This window comes from Brachionichthys hirsutus, chromosome 1 (assembly GCF_040956055.1).
Source record: "Brachionichthys hirsutus isolate HB-005 chromosome 1, CSIRO-AGI_Bhir_v1, whole genome shotgun sequence".
Taxonomy (NCBI): domain Eukaryota; kingdom Metazoa; phylum Chordata; class Actinopteri; order Lophiiformes; family Brachionichthyidae; genus Brachionichthys; species Brachionichthys hirsutus.
The window spans coordinates 1,269,786-1,291,199 of record NC_090897.1 but is presented as its reverse complement, the minus strand read 5'-3'; the positions used below and the strand labels follow the sequence as shown (position 1 = coordinate 1,291,199).

At 52.7% G+C, this 21,414-nt stretch overlaps 1 protein-coding gene across 1 annotated transcript; it reads left to right on the top strand.

Moving 5' to 3' along the window:
• Positions 1 to 12,072: 12,072 nt before the first annotated feature.
• Positions 12,073 to 21,262, top strand: adamtsl5 (ADAMTS like 5). Its single transcript, XM_068760685.1, has 13 exons — positions 12,073 to 12,154; positions 12,609 to 12,678; positions 14,326 to 14,495; positions 14,626 to 14,686; positions 15,541 to 15,646; positions 16,324 to 16,451; positions 18,189 to 18,312; positions 18,567 to 18,653; positions 19,117 to 19,280; positions 19,540 to 19,708; positions 19,925 to 20,062; positions 20,369 to 20,440; positions 20,525 to 21,262. The coding sequence occupies exons 1-13, from the start codon at positions 12,141 to 12,143 to the stop codon at positions 20,845 to 20,847; spliced, it is 1,626 nt and encodes a 541-aa protein (XP_068616786.1). The 5' UTR covers positions 12,073 to 12,140; the 3' UTR covers positions 20,848 to 21,262.
• The last annotated feature ends 152 nt before the right edge of the window (positions 21,263 to 21,414 follow it).

The window sequence follows — 21,414 nt, the reverse complement described above, 5'->3', positions numbered from 1 at the left end:
GGATCCTGCTGACGCCGCCGTCGCCGTCGGGTTGCGTTGCTCCCGCACGCCGGCTTTCTGATGAACGAGGAGAATCTGCTCCGGGAGAACTTCTGAGAGTCGGATGAACGCAGCCACGGCTCACATACCCCGCCCCCGGAGCCGTGGCAACCTCATCGCCATGGTTACACACCTTAGCAACCCCATCACCACACAGAAGTGTCGACGCATGATTTTTCAAATAACGGCGTTTTGAGTCTGTCGTCGTTTCCAAGCTGGCAGCAAAGACGGGTCTGTTTGAAGACGTTTGCCACAGATCTATAAATATATAGAGAATATAAGCCTCAATTTCTGATTAGAATGTATCGTCAGACCAGAAACAAAAAGGGCAAACTGTTTACAAAGATGAGATTTTAAATATTAAGAGTATAAAGGTTTGAATTTCTACTTTAAAAAAAAAAGGCTTTTTATTTCCCATCCTCTGGAGTCCGTTCCCTGAATAGAGGAGCTAAAAAGCGTCTCGCGATACTTTCACTATATTTTATGTACAATCGTTGCATATGTTTTATTTTGCATTTTGTACTGAACTTTGAATGTTGTGAATAAGGGCATGCGCTGTGCTATTGCGGATCAATAACTCACACCAGCCCCGCCCACGACTCCGCCCACTTGAGGTGGCGTGGACATCGGACATCATGTAACACTGCAGGAAACGTCTTTTGCACTAATTGGTTCGGAGGATAGACGGATATTTTTGTACCTTTTTTTTTTTTAAACCTGATAACCCAAAGAAGTTAAAGAAGCCGTCACTTTAAGCCGCACCTCCACGCATAAAAAAAACAAAGCCGATCGCCATGGCAACATCCTTTTTTTTTTTTTTTTTACAGTCGCTGCATGTTTAATATTCCACAGAAACTGATCTGTGGCTTAAGTCGACCTATTGCAGCCTTTCACTCCTCCGTCACGCCTGACTCGTCACCATGGCGACCCATTCAAGTGGCATCCAGGTGTGAAGCCGCCTGTTTGTTCCTGCCAGCTCCAGGACTTAGTCAGACCCTCGCGTACTTCTCGTTTGTCTTCCTTCTTTTCTTTTCTTTTCTGTAAGTCTTCATCCTTCCTCGTCTTCCTCCTCTCATCGCCCGGTCCCAAACGCGTTTCCTTCGTAGCTATGCAACTTCTCCCCGGTCGCCTGTGGGGCAGGCGGGGCTTCCTGCAGGTGTATTTCGTGTTCAGTATGCGACGGATCCGAGTGTTACATGCGTCCCGTGTCCCCCGTGTGTGCTGAAGAACCTTCATCGGTTTAGCGTCTGCTCCTCTCCCTCGTCGGCGTTTAGTTTTTTACTCTTTGTCGGATGCCGGTTCTTTCCGAGCGGGTCAGAGATGGATTCTTCGTGGAATGAGAGGGTTGAGGTTGTTTTCTGAGACTTGCTGCTCCGTCGTTCAGACGGCGGGAGCGATGGAGCCGCATCGCCGTCGCGTCGCCGTCGCGTTTCGCCTCGCTCTCCACGCCTGCCTTCTGCTGCCTTACATTTTCACGTTGTATTCCGGCTCGTAATCACTTCCCTGCAGCTCCGTTCGGTACTAACTCTCATAAATCCATTGTTTTGGTGTCTTACTTACTTTTGTTACATATTAAAATGTACAGTTCTGTTATTTAAACCATGTTTCTGTCCACTAGTGTTACTACATTTTTATTTTTGTTTGTAATGTTATTTGTGTCGGTTTCTCCCTGAGATATAAAGTTTTTTTTTGGTTTGTAACTTCTGTTATAGTGCTTATCTTTCTGATTTAATATAAACAATAAAACTATACTGTGTATAAAGTGGGAAGCTTCTTGAAATGCCACCGGATGCAGTTGTTGTTCCGACCAGTAGGTGGCAGCAGACGATCGCGTCCCATCGTGTGCAATAAAAGTTTAGTCATTTCTATTTTTGGTAAGATGCTGTTGGTCCATTCCAGGAACAGATCCTCTCTTTAGAACCGACTTCCAGGAATGAACCAATCAGAGAAGAGAAGTAAGATGATTGGATGTTTTATATGTTACACTTTTTTTTTTTTAACACTGCTAGCATGTCCTTGATCAGCATGACGTGATGTATGCTTGAAAATGTGTTGGTACCGCCGGACCATAGCGTCATGCTAAAAACATGAATGGAGGACTAACAGAGTTGACATGCTTTTATTTTGAAGGGTTGGTTTTATGAATGCGACATTTGGCGTCCTGCGGGTGTGTGTGTGGGGGGGGGGGGGGGGGTGTATTTACACACAAACAGACTGTAAACAGGAGTGTGTGAGGAGAGGAGTCCAGCAGATGGACAGCATGGACTCCTGGAAATCAGCCACACACTCACACACACACACACACTCACACTCACACACACACACACATACTCACCCTCACACACACTCGCACTCGCACTCACGCACACACACACATACTCACCCTCACGCACACACACACACACACATACTCACCCTCACACACACACACACATACTCACCCTCACTCGCACTCACGCACACACACACATACTCACCCTCACGCACACACACACACACACATACTCACCCTCACACACACTCACACACTCACACTCACACACACACACACACACTCACCCTCACACACTCACACTCACACACACACACACATACTCACCCTCACGCACACACACACACACACACACACACTCACCCTCACACACTCACACACACACACACATACTCACCCTCACGCACACACACACACTCATTAGTCAGGGAGCTGGAGAAGTTCCACATCGTGAGTCTCGGCAGGTCAGGATGGCAGCCTGAAGAGTGTGTGTGAGCCACACATTTCAGAGTTTACCTGCAGTTCGATGCGGCTTTAACGGAACGTTGGGAACGCTCGGCGTTCCCAACATGGACGGCGAAGGAGCGCGTCCGTGACGGATTTATCTCGGTTTAAAAAGGGGGGAGGGGGGGGTTTAAGACGGAGTTTGTTTGCTTGTTAGCAGGATTACAAATCTGAAGTCGGGTCCTGGTCCAGCTTTGACCCCCTTATTTGCTTAAGATGAAGATAAAGTGAAGGATCATGGGAATTATCTGTAGAAACCTGAAGCGGTCCTCAACCGTAACGACGACGGAGATCGGACCGGTTTCTCGGCCGGGCAGGCCGACATTGTGCACCTGCGTGACCTCAGTCTGAGGAGAGCCGTGTTTATTCCTGCCATTTATTCGTCCTGGTGGAACATCGAGCGAGGACCGAAGGGGAGACGCCAAGGTCGCGTCGTCCTGGCCTGTTGGGAATCCAAGAGGGCCCCAAACAGGGGCCCTCTTGGATTCCCAATTGTTGGATCGTTCCGTCTTGGCGGATGCGTCCGGTCTTACAGAATTCTGCACCGCGAACATTCATCACGTCCTCTCGCTGTGTGTGTGTGTGTGTGTGTGTGTGTGTAAACTTTAGTGGCAGCTGTTGAGCCCGTCTTGCTGGACCCAAACAGTGCAGTAAATGTAATGGATGGTGTTTACTGAAGCCTGTGTGTGTGTGTGTGTGTGTGTGTGTGTGTGTGTGTGTGTGTGTGTGTGTGTGTGTGTGTTTGCTCTTACCTGACAGCATGTGATGGACGGCGTTGGCGTGGCAAACCGCACGGCTTCGTGACTTCTGGGAAGCGTCTCCGCGCGTTGGAATTCTCTCGCACCTTCCTGGCAGCAGGAAATCACTTCGGCTCTGTTACCTTTACTTGATGCCCCCCCCCTTACATCAAACCCTACGGCCGTCCTGGAGCCGCCATTAAGCCGGCCACACATCCGAGACGTGTCGCAACATCCCAGCCGGGTGTTCTCTAATGCGTCGCCATGGTGACGGATGGCTTGGGGAGATTAAAGCAGGATATATATGAGAATAAAAGCCTGGCGGCTTCTAATACCACCCATGAAGCACTTCTTGAGCTGAAGTACATTTCTGTTCTGGAATATAAAATGACCCCCCCCCCCCTCCCCCCCCCCCCCCCCCCCCCCCCCCACACACACACACACACTTCATCTTGTCTTGACAGAACTCTCAAATACGCCTCACCTGGCGATAAGTCTTTCTTCCACTGAGGGGAGACGGATTGTTGTCCAGACCTGCAAGTCGTCTCCCAGCAGAAGGTTGGATCCTGATGGAAACCAACTGGACCTCCTCCCCTGTCGCCGTTCTTGTCTTTCTGAAAGCGTTTTCCCTTCACTGCCATCTAGTGTCCGCGACCGGGATGCCTGGACGCAAATCGGTTGATGTCGTCCGGCAGTGCGAGACAGTTTGAGCACCTTCCCCAGAGACGGCGACCTCCTTTGAACCGTTCGCCGCGTGCTGTTCCAAACAGAAGAAGGCGTGGCTCTGCGGCTTACGCCACTCTGTGATTGGTTGCATCTCTTTGTTGGTCCTCCTGATTGTAACTCTCTCTCTGCTGTGCAACCAGCCACGTCACGTCGCTGCCGCCGAGGTAACGGCTTCAACAAGTCGACCCGAGTGTGGAGAAAATTACTCGGTTATCCTTTACCATCGGGTTCATTCGTCGGTTTTTAGCAGAAGGACGAGTTTCAGAAGAAGGGCTGCACAACGACTCCTTCCAGCAGGGACTCGCTTTGTCCGCGGGGCGCAATGAAACAAACGGGTACATGTACAGGTGGCCTACCTAACCCGTTTGCCCCCCCCATCTGAAAGAAACCATTGCTGGGATGGGAGGTGTGCCTCCGACTTCTCTCCTCCCCACTGATGTATTTGAGGAGCGTTTAAATTCTTCTTCGGCACGCCGTCGGCTGCCAAACGCAGCCTCACACTGGCATGTAGGGAGGGCATCGGGGCGTGGATGAGATGATTACAGTAAACACCCGGTAAAAAACGCAGCTCTCGGGAAAAATGGAGGACTGGGGGGGGCAGGAAAATGTCTCTACAAGCCAGGACAGGCTAGGAAACCTGGAACACCTGATAATCATTATACGCTAAAGGTTCAGAGGAAGCTGCTGTCAAACACGCCTCTACGCAACGAGAAACTACTTCCCCCGGAAGCTGGTGTGAAACTACTTCCCCCGGAAGCAACTGGTGTGAAACTACTTCCCCCGGAAGCATGGTGTGAAACTACTTCCCCCGGAAGCATGGTGTGAAACTACTTCCCCCGGAAGCTGGTGTGAAACTACTTCCCCCGGAAGCTGGTGTGAAACTACTTCCCCCGGAAGCAACTGGTGTGAAACTACTTCCCCCGGAAAGACCTGGTGTGAAACTACTTCCCCCCGGAAACAACTGGTGTGAAACTACTTCCCCTGGAAAGACCTGGTGTGAAACTACTTCCCCCCGGAAAGACCTGGTGTGAAACTACTTCCCCCGGAAGCAACTGGTGTGAAACTACTTCCCCCGGAAACTGGTGTGAAACTACTTCCCCCGGAAGCTGGTGTGAAACTACTTCCCCTGGAAAGACCTGGTGTGAAACTACTTCCCCCCGGAAAGACCTGGTGTGAAACTACTTCCCCCGGAAGCAACTGGTGTGAAACTACTTCCCCCCGGAAACAACTGGTGTGAAACTACTTCCCCCGGAAGCTGGTGTGAAACTACTTCCCCTGGAAAGACCTGGTGTGAAACTACTTCCCCCGGAAAGACTTGGTGTGGAACTACTTCCCCCGGAAGCAACTGGTGTGAAACTACTTCCCCCCGGAAGCAACTGGTGTGAAACCGCTTCTCCTTGAAACACCAGGTGTGAAACTACTTTGGTGTGAATGCGTACTTCTCCTGGAAGTACTTTGAATATTTGATTCCGTTGCCGATTCAAAGCACCAGAACCAGGAACTTCAGTATTACGTCTGAGACAAATGAGAGCCTCGCCTTCCAGGAAGACTCTGTTTAAATAAAATGGTATCGTGCTGCAAAAAAAAACGTTTTTAAAATGTGAAAGTGAAAGTAGCAATAATAACGCACAAGTCCAAGTTCGCGTTTCCTTCCCGTTCAAGTTCACCTGACTTCAGAGGAGCTGCTCGGCTGTGATTGGAGGATGGAGGCGTGTTCACTGGAGGAATGCAGCGTTCAGGTAGGGGGGGGGGGGGAGAGACCCGACTCAACGGCGGCGCGGCGCGGCGCGCACACAGCCCAGCGCGGCGGACCGTGCAGCGCTGCCGGTGTCTCTCTATCCGGTGTCTCTCTATCCGGTTTTGCTCCCGCGCTGCGCGAACATTTGGACTGAGGTGAAGGTCTGATACGGGACGTTGCGTAAAAGTGAAATCACCTGCCTGGAGGCGACAGAAAGTCCTTTCTATTTGGAATAAGTTTTGTTTCTTTCTTTTTTTAATAGTGTGAATCCTAATTGGTCTTATTATTAAGGAGAAACACAAAAGAGAACTTCCTGCCAGAGGACGCCTGCGCCCGAATCTCCCCGAGAAGATGCGCCTTTTCCCACACTGATGCGTTTTGGTGGATTAAGTGGCGCAGCTGTTTGGACGGACAAGCTCCGCAGCTGGAAGTGAAAGTGCGACTATCTAGAGACGCGCACGGATGGTGCTGAGCTTCAACCCCGCGCGTCGAAGCAGCCTGCATGCAGCCGGGACGCGCCGTGCGTCTGAGCCGCGACGATTCTCACCATGATCCGGCATCAAAGCTGCACCTGAAGCCGAATCCACGAGACCGACCATGTCCCCCGTGGCGAGGTAAGACTCTGAAACGTCTTGCGGTGCGGTGATTGGTCAGAGGCGGGACGTTCCTGTCAGCTGTTTGATCTCTCTCTTCATCTGCAGGAGCAAAAGCTGCAAAATCAAAGACACGATTCGAGCCTTTTTTGGTTCTTTAGGCTGCAGGTTGTCCGTCCTGGTCGTTCATGTCGTGCCTTTTCGTGCTGCCTGTGTCGGTGGCTTCCTGCCGGCGGGCGAGGTAATCCCTCAGCCTCCCAGTATCTGTAATATCCCGACTCCTGGCTCGACATTCCAGCCATCCTGTTGCTCTGCCTTTATCTCCTAAATGTCAGCAGCTATAAATACCCCTCCCGTATTTGATCTAATCCCATCCCCGGCATGAGGCTGCAGAGGGTCTCGATCGTTGCACACAAATCAGTGTCTTTAGTCAATAAACTGGTTTTTCCATAAACAATGCATGCTGTTAATTAGCAGATAATGTGTGTGTGTGTGTGTGTGTGCCTTTGCTGTGATGCTTCAGGAGAAATGTCCAGAGCCTCTGCCAGGAAGGAAGATCGATCTCAGGGCACGAACTCTGAGAGGAACGTTAGTTTGGGCCGGAGCCACCAGCCTCCACGAACACATTTAATCTTCTTATCATGGAACACTGAGCATTTAGCTTCAAAACCAGGACTCTAATTTGGTGCTACACACGCGATGATGTCACTGCCGTGGGAGAACTTGTGAGCTTTCCTTCCCTCCGTGGGTTTAGAGCACACGAGAAGGACGTCGGCTTTAACGGACTTTGTTTTTTACACATTTGCGCAGGTTGTGACGGATCCCAGCCGTGGACGGTCGCACAAAATCTCCTCCTGTGAAAATGGTGGTTTACGGGGACCCGTTGTCTATTTCTACTTTAAAAAAAATCCGTTTTTTTGTTTTTTCTCACCCCCAAGACGATGGAAATTCAGGACGATGTTTCTGAAGCTTGACGATTCCTCATTCTCCTGAAAACCGGAACTGAAATGCTTCCATTTGAGTTTCAGCCTCGAAGCTTGAAGTTCTTGCAGACGGTCGACCTAGCGCCGCTGAATGTGTAAATAGCATCTTTGTAAATGGCGTTTGCATCTCCAGGGTTCCGTTCGGTTCCCTTTCTCCAGCCTCCTGGGGCTCGAAAGGTAGCAGGAAGTCGACTGAACGTGACCCGGTGGTCTGTTTCCACTTGCAGGAAGGTCTGGTGATTACAAACAGACTTCATCCTGCGGCTCCTGGTCTCTTTTTCAACCGCTGATTTCAACGAGTTTCATCTCTCCAATCCTCCGGGGGGGGGGGGGGGGGGTGTTCCTGCTCCCTTCCCGCGTTATCCAATCCGATCGCTCAAAGTCTCCTCCATCGTCTTTGGTTTCTGAATGTATTTATTTTGAACAACACAAAAGAGCGTGCATGGAATCTGTAGGCGCCGATACACTCGTCGAGATCTGGACGCGAGTGATGACTGATTTCTATTCAGGCGCTTCAGCTTGGCGGTCCTGGCGTTGTTCGTTCTAGTCATTAATAACACTTGTACTTTTCCCACTATGACGAATCAAAATAACTTCAGGGTTTGGACGCCTTGGAAAGATTCCAGCGGGTCACATCTTAAACCTGTAACGCCACAGCTCTCGTGCTAAAAGAAGAGCTCGCAAATTCAGTCATCATCACCTCATAAAGCGGCGAATCCCGATCCTCCCCGAAACAACCGAACAAAACCAGGGCTTGTTGTGAGATTTAAAACAGCCGTAAACAACCATAAAAGAACCTCCAGGACCGGCGAGGTCCAAACCGGTCCCAGACGTTAGAATCCTCCCTGGAGCTCCTGAGCTAGCAGATTTTTTTGTGGCCTAAAAAAGGAGAACGTCTTTTTTAACCCAACGTGCCGCCCCGGGTTTACGCCGCAGGAGCTGCGTGGAGTCGTGTCACGCTGAAACAAGTCCCCATCTTCTCCGGGTGTTGTCGGGTTTATCCGAGAAATATTTTCTTTGCTGAAACCGAAGACGTCGTCGACCTCTCGTGTGTGTGTGTGTGTGTGCGTGTGTGCGTGCGTGTGCGTGTGTGTGTGTGGGGGGGTTGAGATCATAATGACTCCACGTTCTGGTTTTGGGTTTAGGGTCAAACCACAGTAGTATCTGACGGATGTCGGGTCGCGTCCCGCCACAACATTCCGCTCCTGCTTTGCTTTGAACACGATCCGCTGGAGAACACGGTGTCCCGCGCGCCGTCAGAGATAATGGTGCGATGATAATGAAGTCAGACGGCGGTTTCAAGGTTCGGTCAGATAAGGCTTTACGGCTGTGTTTGTGCGTCTCTGCACGAACCCGAGGGAGGTTGTGGGTTTATAACGTTGCTGTCTTTCTCCCGGCTGTCGGCGGGATGTTTTTAAGAAGCTCCTGGAAGAACTCGCAGGAGTTTCGTGGAACCGTGCCAAAGAAGAGCTGAGTCTTGGATGTGAAGCCGCTGTCGACATGCGCCTGGTAGAAGCAGCTATTGGCGTCGCTCGCGTCTGTTTCTGTGACTCTCCCGGGAGTTCCTCATGGTCGTCGTCGACGACCTCCTTCAGTCAAAGCAGCTGCGAAAAGATAATCTGGTAATCCCTGAGGTATGACGGCGTTCCAGGTTCGCGCTCGCTGTCGTGGAAAGGGCGCGTCAAGTGCAACGGAGGGAAGGGAAGGGAAGGGAAGGGAAGGGAAGGGAAGGGGAGGGAAGGGGAGGGGAGGGGAGGGAAGGGACCCTCGTTGAGCAAGAGGGCGAGTCTAGACGATCCGGCATCAACAAAACCAACAAACCGATTCCTCCGTCCGCCGTTTAACACGCCGCCGTGGGTGGCTCGCCCGGGCGCACGAGAGCATTTCATTTCCTCTCGCAAGAAATGTTTTAGTGGCAGCTGCAGTGGCACAAAGGTCCCCCCCCCCCCCCCCCCCCCACACACACACAACGAGGCTCGTTGGGCGGATGCACGCCGGCGGAGGCCGCCGAGAGTTCGATTGTTGCCGCCTCATTCATAGTCAATGCAGACCCGGGGGGGGGGGGTGCACCATATAACCATCAGGCCCTCCACCCGAACGGCGGGCGGGTCACAGCGAAGCCCCCGGATGGGGTCAGGGGTTAAGACCGCCCCCCCCCCCGCTTGGAAGAAGTATTGCTTTTCCAAACGTGCTGGGTGTGCCTGCAGGTCACGAACAGAAACACTCGTGTCCCACATAGAAGGAGCGCCGGTCAGGTGTCTCCCGTCTCTCACCTGCGCGCTCCGAGGACGGCGTCAGCGTGACGGCGGCGGCGCGGGCTGCTGTTTATTTGCGCAGGGCGGGGACGCCGGCGCTTACCTGTCTGTCAAGGTGTGTTTAAGCAGAGGTTGTTGAGTTACAGAGGATTTATCACGGAGGGTGGGGAGAGGTCACCGCCGTCTCTGTGAGGGTCATCGAGAGAAAAGAGAGACGTTAAAGGTGCAACCGATCATCTCATTTATTCGATTAGTACCCCCCCAGGGAGGCTCTGTCTTTCACTGTTTGTCTGCATGTTAGCAGGATGGTGGAAAAAATGCTTGGAACAAAATCTGAAGATGGGTCTTGGTCTAATTTAGATCCCATTAAATTCTGAGAGCGATCCGGATTCCCGTCCGGATACAGAAACATCTGGATTTTCCCATTTACTCATAATGGAGGCTTTTTCAAAAACTCATATCTTGTAAAATCTGCATTAAATTCAGTCACCAGAAATCAGAGTCATAAAGGGGTCCGATCTGAACCATCATGAAACACGTCTCCTGGTTCTGATCCGGAATGAGGTCAGGAACAAATATTACATTTTAACATTAAACCCATTTATGGATTCAGGAATCAGTTAAAAATAAACATCAGCTCTGATTCACTTTGACTTTTCATGTTGGTGTTTAAAGATACCGAGAACAATCTAGAACCTTCTGGTGCTGATCCAGATCACCGTGTGGACGGTGTAGATCCAGTTAGGAGGGGGGGGGGGGCTGCTTGGGGGAGGTCTGAGCTCTCTGAGTGATTTACTAATGTCTCTGTTCCTACTCTGGGTGGGGATAAACAGGAATGGAAGATTAATCCTGGTTTCTGGGTTGAGCAGCTTGTTGGACGTTGCTCGTCCTGTCGATACCTGTCATGATATATTTTTTAGAACATTTTAATTCTTAATTCACCTGCAATTAATGAAAGAGTATAAAAGTTGTGTAAATCGGCTGAAGTTTCTTCATCCACTGTTTCTTGTAAAAGTCTTTCGGTCTTGGTGTAAGTGTTATTTGCAAATGAAGAGAGCTTTTCACGTCGATTGCGGCGCCTATTTTCTCTCCGCCGTCGTTAAATGGACGAACATCAGTCAAAGCGACAAGGAGTCTCGCATTGATTGGGGCCATTTCCCTCTCCCTGCCCCGGAGCGATTCGCTAATGTGCTGCTGTAGCCTTAACGAGAGCAGGAGGAGGCGGGCTGACCCCTGGCCGCCTCTTTAAGGGCCCCTCTGGTTGGGGGGTGGGGGACACAATTGGTCGACCGGATCTGCTGTCTATTCACGTTCGGATCAAAACTGCAGCTCCACCGGTGGAACCCGGTGGAACCCGGTGGAACTCGGCAGAACCCGGTGGAACCTGCCGATGATGCTTGCGTCTTCAACCGACGACCGAGCTAAAAGAGTTGATGGAAGTTCTGCAGTCTTTCAGAGTTCTCGCGCTCAGACGTTCCTGTACCCGAGTAAAGGTTCCTCCCAAAGCTCTTAATGCTGACGCGGCGTTCTTTTAAAGGCCGACTCCTCCGCGCCGGTTCCCCCTGGTGGTGCCATCCCCGTCTCTCTGATTCATGTGAGGAGTGGAAAGGTGAACTCTTCGCGTCAGGCCGATAACATCGTTCAGATTCTTGAGTCCGTTGCCTCTTTGGGTCAAGGCGTCCTGTCTTGATCCTCTGCGATGAATCCCCCCATGTAAGGCCAGGAAGGGAAGGGCTGCTCAGCCGAGTGCGAGGGAGATGGGTATCCTTTAATTGGACTGGGCAACTTCTGACCTGGGACCGAGCCAAAAGCCAACTCCTAGGGCTCTGGAGCGGCTTGTGTTTACGGAATGGAGGGAGATAAAAGAGGAAGAAGAGGGGATAGATGACCGACGGGGACAGAGTGGGAGAGGAGGTCGGGGGGGGGCAAACCCAATAGAAGGGATTAAGTTGCTGTAATTTTCCATCAAGTATTTACCTTTGTGGGGTAATAAAAAATGATGCGTCCGGTCCGATAAGGTTTGACACGCTGCTGCTGCTGTGAGCAAAGTGGTGCCAGGAAGCATTCAGAGAGCGGGGCTTTCCAAGAAACACACATTCACCTGTCCTTTGATGACTCCCGCTCGCCCTGAGGCTAAGACCAGTCAGCTCGAAGGGCAAACAAAGCCGACGTGACTCAACTCAAGGTTCAACGGCGGGCTCGTCAGGTAGCGGCGCAGACGCGGCTCCTTGCGTTGCTCGAGCGCTTGAAGCCGGTGGTTTGTCCTGGAGGTTTGGTCCCTGCATGTCCCGAGATGATCTACCAAAGGTCAGTGTCACTTCCATCAGCCGCGTCGAGGCGGGCCGGGCGGTGCCGTCAGAGGGCGGGGCCTTTGGTTCTCTGGGGGCGTGAAATGAGTCCCTGGTTTAGTCGTTTGGGTCTTTTTGTCGTACCTCTGATCTCGTGCGTCCAGACCAAGCGGGCCGTCCTGCCTTTCGGTCTGCATGGGAGAATGTTGACGGGAATTAAAGTTGCTTACTGTGGGGGGGGGGGGGGGGGGTATTCCTCTGAACCCACGGGGGGTCCCGGGACAGTGGCGTATAATGATTTCTGTTTGCTGCCTTTCTTTTTTCAAACATCTCTGATGCAACATCTTGTTCGTCTTCGCTTCTCTGCTTTCCTGTCTAAATGACACGCTCTGTTTCCTTGACGATGATGACGATGATGATGATGATGATGATGATGCTACAACTGCCTGACATTCTTATTTCTCTGTCCCCAGGAAACTGACTTTGTGCCTGACCTTCGTCCTGCTGGTCGTTGCTCCCATCTGCCCGCCATCCCTGCAGAGTGTAAGTCATCAGCACGTCCTTTGTCTCGCCGTCCTTCGTCCCGCCGTCCTTCGTCTCGCCTTCCTTTGTCCTGCCGTCCTTCGTCCCGCCGTCCTTCGTCCCACCGTCCTTCATCTCGCCTTCCTTTATCCCGCCATCCTTTGTCCCGCCGTCCTTTGTCCCGCCGTCCTTCGTCCCGCCGTCCTTCGTCCCGCCGTCCCACGTCCCGCCGTCCTTCGTCCCACCGTTTTTATGCTGATTCAACAGTTAAATGTTTTAATGACGCTCATTTGTCCAGAGAAAGGAAACGGCTCTCAAGTCCGGCTCATTGAAATAATAAACCAATTACGGTCCAGTGGGCGGGTCCACTTGTTGGAGGGTTCGTCTTGGAAACGCTGGCGCTCCGGTTAGCGGAGTTAGTCCTCCTGGTCTTTCACAGGGTTTGTCTTGTTGTGAAGACGTAGTCCTCAAACGTCGAGGGCGGCGGCGTTCCGTGTTGAGTCCATCCGGTCTCCGGCGTTCTCGCGCTGGAGCTGGTCTTCGTCTCCCGTCCTCTGGAATGCTTTTCCGGTTTGTCTGGATGAGTCGAGGAAGGCGGCGTTATTCTTCAGGAATCTGGAGCATCGAGTCTGGGAACACTTCACCTTCCGGTTCACAACAGCTGGAGGAAGGGGGTTGGGGTTTCTGGGAGGGGAAGGGGCCAGTGTAAAGGTCAAAAGTCAGTTCCATTCATCTAGAATGCTGGCCGTCCCCGACTCCAACTGTTATCGACGCTAATTTGGCCGCTGGTCACACTAATGAGGGCAACCTGGGCTGACCCGCTTTAGCACGGGCCGCCCCGAGCCGAGGGTCGCTCCAGTCGGGCTGTTTTCCTCCTGCCTGAAAGTCAAAGTCAGGAAACGGAGGTCCGATCACAAAAAGGTCTTTAATCAATGAGATTCTGCACAGTTTGTTGCCTCCGATGTGGAGATGCACAAAAACGAAAGTGCGTGTGTGTGAGGAGTTAAACGCCAGCTCCTGTGTGAGGGCGGTGGGAACGCTGCCAGCTCCTCCTCCGGGGGCGAAAACTCCGGAATGTATTAATAATCACGTTCATGATTTGGATGTGGCGATCGTCATTCACCGGGACGGGGAGGGTTCTGTGTGAAGCGATTCCAGTGTTTCCAGACGCACTTCTTTGCCTTTCATGGACACGCAGTCACACACACAGACACACACACACACACACACACACACACACACACACACACACACACCTTTACCCAGTTCAACCTGACCAGTAAGCACACACACGCACACACACACACACTCTGACGTGTGTCGTCACCTGAACGGACCCTGGGGCCATTTCCCGGACCCTGTCCCAGTCCCGGACCCGGTCCCGGTCCCAGTCCCGGACCCGGACCCTGTACCTGTCCCGGACCCGGTCCCGGTCCCGGACCCGGACCCTGTACCTGTCCCGGACCCGGTCCCATTCCCGGACCCGGTCCCAGTCCCGGACCCGGACTCAGACCCGGTCCCGGTCCCAGTCTCGGACCCGGTCCCAGTCCCGGACCCTGTCCCGGTCCAGGTCCCAGTCCCGGTCCCATTGGTGTTCAGCCTCCACTTGGCTGTATTTATTGATCCTGTGGATTTATGTGTGATCAAATGGAATCGTTTGTTTCGTAGTTCTCCGTTTCTGCGTCGGGCCCCTCCGGCGAGTTCTCATCGGATCGGCCGGTGCGCATCCGGCGGCAGCTGCTCTTCAGGAACGAGTGGGCGACATGGAGCGGCTGGTCCGTGTGCTCACGCAGCTGCGGGGGCGGAGCCTCGGTGAGGACACGCACCTGCATCACCAGGTAAATCCCACCCACATTCTGCAGATGTTCTTTTTTTCTGTAATCTAATCCCGGGATGCTGAAATAGCGAGGCCTGAATGAACTTTTATTCCTTACTTATCCCCGTCTCTCCGCCGTATCCGTGTCCCAGGAACCCGGTGGGCGGACCGTGTCCCGGAGACCCCAGACAGTACAAGATCTGCAACTCCAAGGTCATTTCAGCATCAATGTTTTCGCACTGCGTGATGTTTGATTTCAGAGTAATGGATGATGTTTGCTGAAACGGGCGTGTGCGAAGCAGGTGTAGACATCAAAGGGCGTGATCTGGAATGTTAGCCCGTGTCGCCGTCACACGCCGCCGTGCACGGAAGGGATTGAATAGCCGGTCGGGTGTCAGATGTGCTGCCGCGTTAGAAATGCGCTGCGAGGTCAGCGGCTGCACGTCGGACATTGTTCGGCTGCGTGTGTGTTTGGACAGCAGAGCCGCTGTGGGCGGGGCCCGTGTTCGTGGAAGGAAAAGCACACGGATGGGTAGCGGCTTGTTTAAGCATGCCGGACGCGTGAATCAGGCGGCGGTTTCCACGGCGCTCGGAGCTGTGAATGAATCCAAACACACACCCCCCCCCCGACTTCCATCTCTGCTGCAGCTCGTGATAGAAGCATCACCTGCACCCATGCCCCGCCCACTCGCAGCGAGGGTTAGGTTGTTTATGACTCATACTCACTTCACCTGGAGCTGTCCCGCCGGCATGAGGCTGCTGTCAGGAACGCGTGAAGGCCTCTGTGTGAATGTTGGCGACGGTCGCCATTACGTGTCACTCAGGCCGTTAACCTGAGCCGGTATTCGTGAAGGCTGACCTTCCCGACAGGTGAGAAGGTCACATGTTTGCCACACCTGAAGGTTTTTCATTTCCTCCACAGTTCAGATGGGTTCATGGTTCACGTTGGGGTTGGGGTTGGGGTGAGGCGTGACGTTGTTGTCAATGTGGTGTGTGTGTGTGTGTGTGTGTGTGCGTGTGCGTGTGCGTGTGCGTGTGCGTGTGCGTGTGCGTGTGTGTGTGTGCAGGACTGCCCCCCCAGCTCAGAGGACTTCAGGGAGATGCAGTGTGCTGCCTTCAATGACAGACCCTTAGTGGCCGGAAACTCCTTCAGGTGGACCACGTTTCATGGAGGTCGGTGGGACAGGTCACTTTCACCGCGTTGTCAAAACCACCTCTTTCGTTTCCATGGTCACCAACATACAATAATACACAAAAGACAGTAGCGGTGACTGGTTTGTCCAGTCCGGTTCCGATGGAACCAATGTCCGCGGTTAGCAGCATGTAGCTGGTTAGCAGAGCATGTAGCTGGTTAGCAGTGGGTAGCAGCATGTAGCTGGTTAACGGCATGTGTTAGCAGCATGTAGCTGAATAGCAGCTGTTAGCAGCATGTAGCTGGTTAGCAGCTGTTAGCAGCATGTAGCTGGTTAGCAGCATGTGTTAGCAGCATGTAGCTGGTTAGCAGCTGTTAGCAGCATGTAGCTGGTTAGCAGCTGTAAGCAGCATGTAGCTGATTAGCAGCTGTTAGCAGCATGTAGCGGGTTAGCAGGGGTTAGCAGCATGTAGCTGGTTAGCAGCTGTTAGCAGCATGTAGCTGGTTAGCAGCGGTTAGCTGGTTAGCCGTGCTGCCTGCTGTCATGTGACACGCTGCAGTATTTGAGTCCCATCCCACTAAACGACCCTTCCACACCTCTCTCCACCCTTTCTTCTTCTCCGGCCCGTTTCCCAGCCACATCCCCCTCTCTCCTTTCCCCTTGTGTATTTTCCCACCATTAACTAATGAGCGACTGACCGCAGCTCTTCCCCGCCAGGCTCTGACCCCTGTGAGCTGAGCTGCCTGGCCCTGGGTCACAACTTCTACTACAACTTTGGCCGAGTGCTCGACGGCACAGCGTGCGACAAGGAGCCCGGAGCAGTGTGTGTCAACGGCCGCTGCCTGGTGAGTGGCGCCGCCGCCGCCGCATGCGCGTGTCGTTTCCTTACCGTAGCCATTTCACCCCAAAGATCGGTGCAAAGACGTCAGGATGGCCGCATCGTTCCAGGCGGCGCTGTTCGGCTTTTATCGCACCCAACCGAACCGCTTCACACCAAAGCCGCACCAGAAGTCCGAGGGTTCTGGCACGACCGGGATGGTTGGTTCTGAACATGCGCCTGACAGGAGGAGGCTGCTCGTACCTCCAGGTCCCCTTTAATGAAATGAAAGCCCAATCTGAATCCCAACCAGAGCTTCCGGAGCCTCCGCCTGATCCGAGCGTTCCCTCCGAAGCGTTTCTTCTATTTATAGGTGCCGCCTGTATTTAGACGTCAGAATAACTGCCGTCCGGGTTCTGTTCGAGTGTTTGGATCCACTTCAAAGATCGCTGGTTCCATTTTTCTGCTGTTGATTCCTCAAGCAGTTTGGTGGAAAGTCATCTCCCGTGTCCCAATCCACTCGTCCCTCCCACCGAAGCTCAGGCGAATCCGTCGTAATGCTGTTCATTGTGCCGGAACCGGTCCGGAACTGGACTGGTTTATATACGGAGAAGCGTCTCCCGTCCATCCGAGCTTCAACGTCGCCACGAGGATGGGACAACGGGACGTTTACTTCCTGGAACTGAAGCGCTTCCTGCTTCCTCCCTTCATTCCCACCCTGTTTTGGCCTAAGTGATGTTGACCGCTCTGACTGGAGCGCTCCGGAGAAGCGAACGCCATGCTGTGCGTTAGGGCCAGAGGGCTCTCATCAGTGTGGACTGGAGCCTTCAGCCAGCATTACGGCGGTCCTGAGCACACGGGCCGGAACCCAGAACCCAGAACCCGGAACGCAGAGCTCAGAACCCAGAGCCCAGAGCACACAGCAAGGATGGGGACAAAAGGAAACAGAGCGGCGCCCCTCAGGTCCTGCAGCACATGTAGATCACTAACACGTGTATGTAATACACACCAGACTAATCTGTTAAACTGGGGGGGTCAACATGTTGATGCTTACTTATGTGTGTGTGTGTGTGTGTGTGTGTGTGTGTGTGTGTTCGCTCTAATACTTGTCATGCATTGTAAATAAGTGCATTTATGGCCCGGTTGAAGTTAGAACAGCAAAGGGCCTGAAACAGGAAGCAGATGTAGCCTGCAGCTGGTGTGTGTGTGTGTGTGTGTGTGCGTGCATGCGTGTGTAACTGCTGTGTAAGTAGATGCGTTCCACCATTTAATTTATTTGGTGTTAAGGGTTTTGTATTTGCAGCTGCTTAATCGAGATCAGAGCGATTATCTCATTAAGTAATTTCCTTTCTCGCATTCCCAAAAAACTTTCTGAAAATAGAGGAAAGTGTGCGTGTGTATGTGTGTGTGTGTGTGTGTGCGTGCGTTGTAAATCATTCAGCGCTAAAGGCGACGCCTTCATCTGCTTGTGTTTCCTGCTAATAATTCAATACATGAACGTATTTTTTCGGTTTTCGCTCTTTACGTGAAAACGTCGTCCACAACAACGGAATCATCCGCTGATTGATTCTCGATGGACGCTGTGGCCCGCAGCGCTTCTTCCTCTCTCTGAACGCGGCATTAACGCCGACGAGCTTCCAGAGGACTGAGGGTTTTGCAGATCCATCCCCCCCCCACCCGGCGGCGCCTTCTGCTCTGCTACTTCCTGTTGTGCCTGAACACGCTGGCGTGCTAGCGTTACATAAAGTGCAGGTTTGTGTCGCAGACGCCTGGATGTGACGCCATCTTCGGCTCCAAGCAGAAGGAGGACGCCTGCATGGTGTGTGGAGGACGAAACGCCACCTGTCTGCATCACAGGAGTGTGTTCCAGAGCAACGGCCTGGAGGCAGGTAGGACACACACACGCACACACACACACACACACACACACACACACGACATACCTGTCGGCATCCGGGATTATCTCTGCAATAAAAACGTTTCATCGTGATTTTAAATTCATAAAAGCTCCGGAAGCCGTCGGAAGGCTTCACCCTGCGAGGAAGAGGAAGCTCCTCCCAGTGCGTCTTATGATGTCACAAACCTTTGATCATGTGACGTAAACGGACATTAAAGCGAGCCTGTGACTGTCTCTGTCTGTCAGGCGGACCTTTCGGATACAACGAGGTGGCCATGATCCCGGCTGGAGCCACTCACATCCGAGTCACCGATAACAGCAGGAACTATCTGGGTAAGCCCCGCCCCGTCCGGACCGCACGCCGTCTCGGCTTCAGCGGTTTCGTACCTGCAGCAGAACCCGGGACTTGAGGCTACATCCCCCGGAGACGGACTCGGCCGTCCCGCCTGGTCTCTGGACCCGCTGGGTCCGTTTTCCTGGCAGCGTATTCCCGTCTCGGTTTATGAGACCTGAATAAACCGGGGGCCCAAACCGGCGCTCACTGTGGTCCTGAAAGGGAAGATCATAAAAGCTTGATCTGAGCGCCGGCGCGGCGCGGCAGGTGAAGGCAGTTGTTTCCATTTCACGTCATGGAGGAATCCCTCCCCCCAGCGCCGAGGCGGGGCAGCTGCCAGTTAAATATAGCCTCTGCCCGCCTGTTGGTGGCGTGACCAGCTTAAACGGAGGACTGTCTGTTCACAAATAATTGGTGCTAATCGCACCCGGAATTCCCGTCACCGCCTCCTTCCCTGTCCAGCTCTGCAGAACGGCCGCTCCCAGTTCGTGATCAACGGCAACTGGAAGATCAGCATCCCAGGAGAGTACAGCGTCGCCGGGACCAAGCTGCTGTACCGGCGCTCGGCGGACACCTGGGAGAGCTTCGAGGTGCCGGGCCCCACCCGGGAGGACCTCCACTTGATGGTGAGAGGGGGGGCGACACTGGAACTGGACCCGCTCTGTGTTTCACGTTCAAGCAAGGCTACTGGATCAATAATCAGGATCAATAATCCTCTGGCCTGCTCGGCAGAGGTCAGAAACGTCGTTTCCTACACGGTGCAGTAAAGAATTAAGGTTTGTGGTAAACAAGTAATTGTACATCTGATGAAGGAACCTTTTTGGAATAGCTTGAGACCTGAAGCCCTTCCCGGTCTTGACGTGTCCGTGCCGTCCTCCCGTTCAGGTCCTGGCGACGGACAGACACCCTGATATCGAGTACGAGTACTGGTTGCCGCCAGACCAGTACGCGCTGCACCACGGGAGGAAGAGTCCTCTGCGCCAGCCTCACCACGCCGCCAACCACCTGCCGTGGGATCAACCCGCCGCCGCCGCCACCACCCGACCCCACTGGTGTAAGTGGGGCAGCCTGATTCTTATTCGCTGTTCGTCTAACAAGATTCCATTTCCAGCCGCTGAATTTTGACATGATTTTTTTTTTTAACGATGTGTTGAGTCAAATCTTTGGCGAATCTTTTATGACGCCGCTTTCATGTGAAATTAGACGTCACAAGAGGTGCAGGTGGGACCGTTCAATCATTACTGACGACCGTGTGATTCGTGTCCACCAGTCCCCGGTCCAACGAAGCCGCCGCGCCAGTCCTCCCACCTCAGTCGACCCCAGCGACCCCAGAGGCCTCACCGGCCCGTCCTGCCCCGTCTGGAGCGGGAGGAGAACCACAGGAACCTCCTGCCTTCCTCACCCGGGAGTATGTTTCTCACCCCTAAAACCCAAAAATTCATAAAAAGAATTCAAATGAACAGCTTAAAAATATTTATTGAATGAAATTCAATCTTTTGTTTTTTATGCTTGTTTAAAGGTGGAAGTAAAAACGCACCGGATTTAACTGGAACAGTCATGCTAGCTAGGAAGTAGCTTAATGCTAATGCTAGCTTTTTGTAGCTAAGGCGTTTTCAAATATCTCCCATTAAGTTTGCCTTTTTCAGGAGTCGTCGTGTTTTCAGCTCCGATTCTTTCTTTAACATGGAACGCAACAGCTTTCTTTCTTGTGCAGGGAATTGTGGGAAATGTCTGCAGGTTAAAGGTCGACGGGAACGCAGGAGGCAGTATTGCCAGAAGGATTTTGGTGAGTCCTGAAGCTCGTAGTTTTTTGTAAACGCGAACTTGGGGAAACGACCATAAACGACCGATTGATCTGTTTCCTGTTTAGTTTTCCGGGGCCGAGTCCTCGGGAAGCTGTTTAGAGGCGAGGAAATGCGTTACGACATCCAGATCGTCCACACCTACCGAAACCGCTTCCGTCTGGAGCACCGGGAGTTCTTGTGGTCCCCGAATGTGTGCGACTGCCCCCGCCTGGAGGAGGGGAAGCAGTACATTCTGATGGTGCGCCGTCACATTAACTACGAGCACACGCTAAACCGCATCCTGCTGGAGGAGGACAGCTACGTGGCGCCGTACCGACCCCGAGAGGACGAACTCCTGCGACCGCTGGAAAGACTCTGCAGCAACAGAGGAGCTGAAGAGCCAGCCTAGCGGCGGCGAGCAGACCCAACTGGAGGGAGGTCTTCAGACTTCTCATCAGCAAAAAGATTTATTTCAACGCCTGAACAGCTGCAACCACAGGAAGCACTTTAGGGGGGCGCTCACGCCCACCTGTAAACGCCAACCAAAGAGGAGCACGATGTTTTCTCACCGCTAGCAAGGCTTTTCACCGAATCTATTTTCACGCGCGCGACCTGAAGGGAAATATTCACCATTGCCTCGTTTCCGGCTCGTTTGACGCATCGCGCCGAAGTCGATCCAGAATTTCAGCAGGTTTGTATTTTAGGTTTAAGCCGCAACTCGTTCGTGTAACGAACCGACTTTAAGAGTTCCCGGACTCTGAAACGCCTGCAGTGTAAGGATTTAACTCAATGTATTTAAGTATAAAATATACGTTTAAACATCACCTGTGTATCACCCAGTTGCTGTTGTGCTGTTATTTTTTATAGTGTGTTAAATCAGGTCTTTGTGCGGCGCTAAAGAGATGCAATATACAGTATTTTAAGGCGTGGCACCGATTAGCTACACACATTATGGCATGTAATTTCCATGATAATT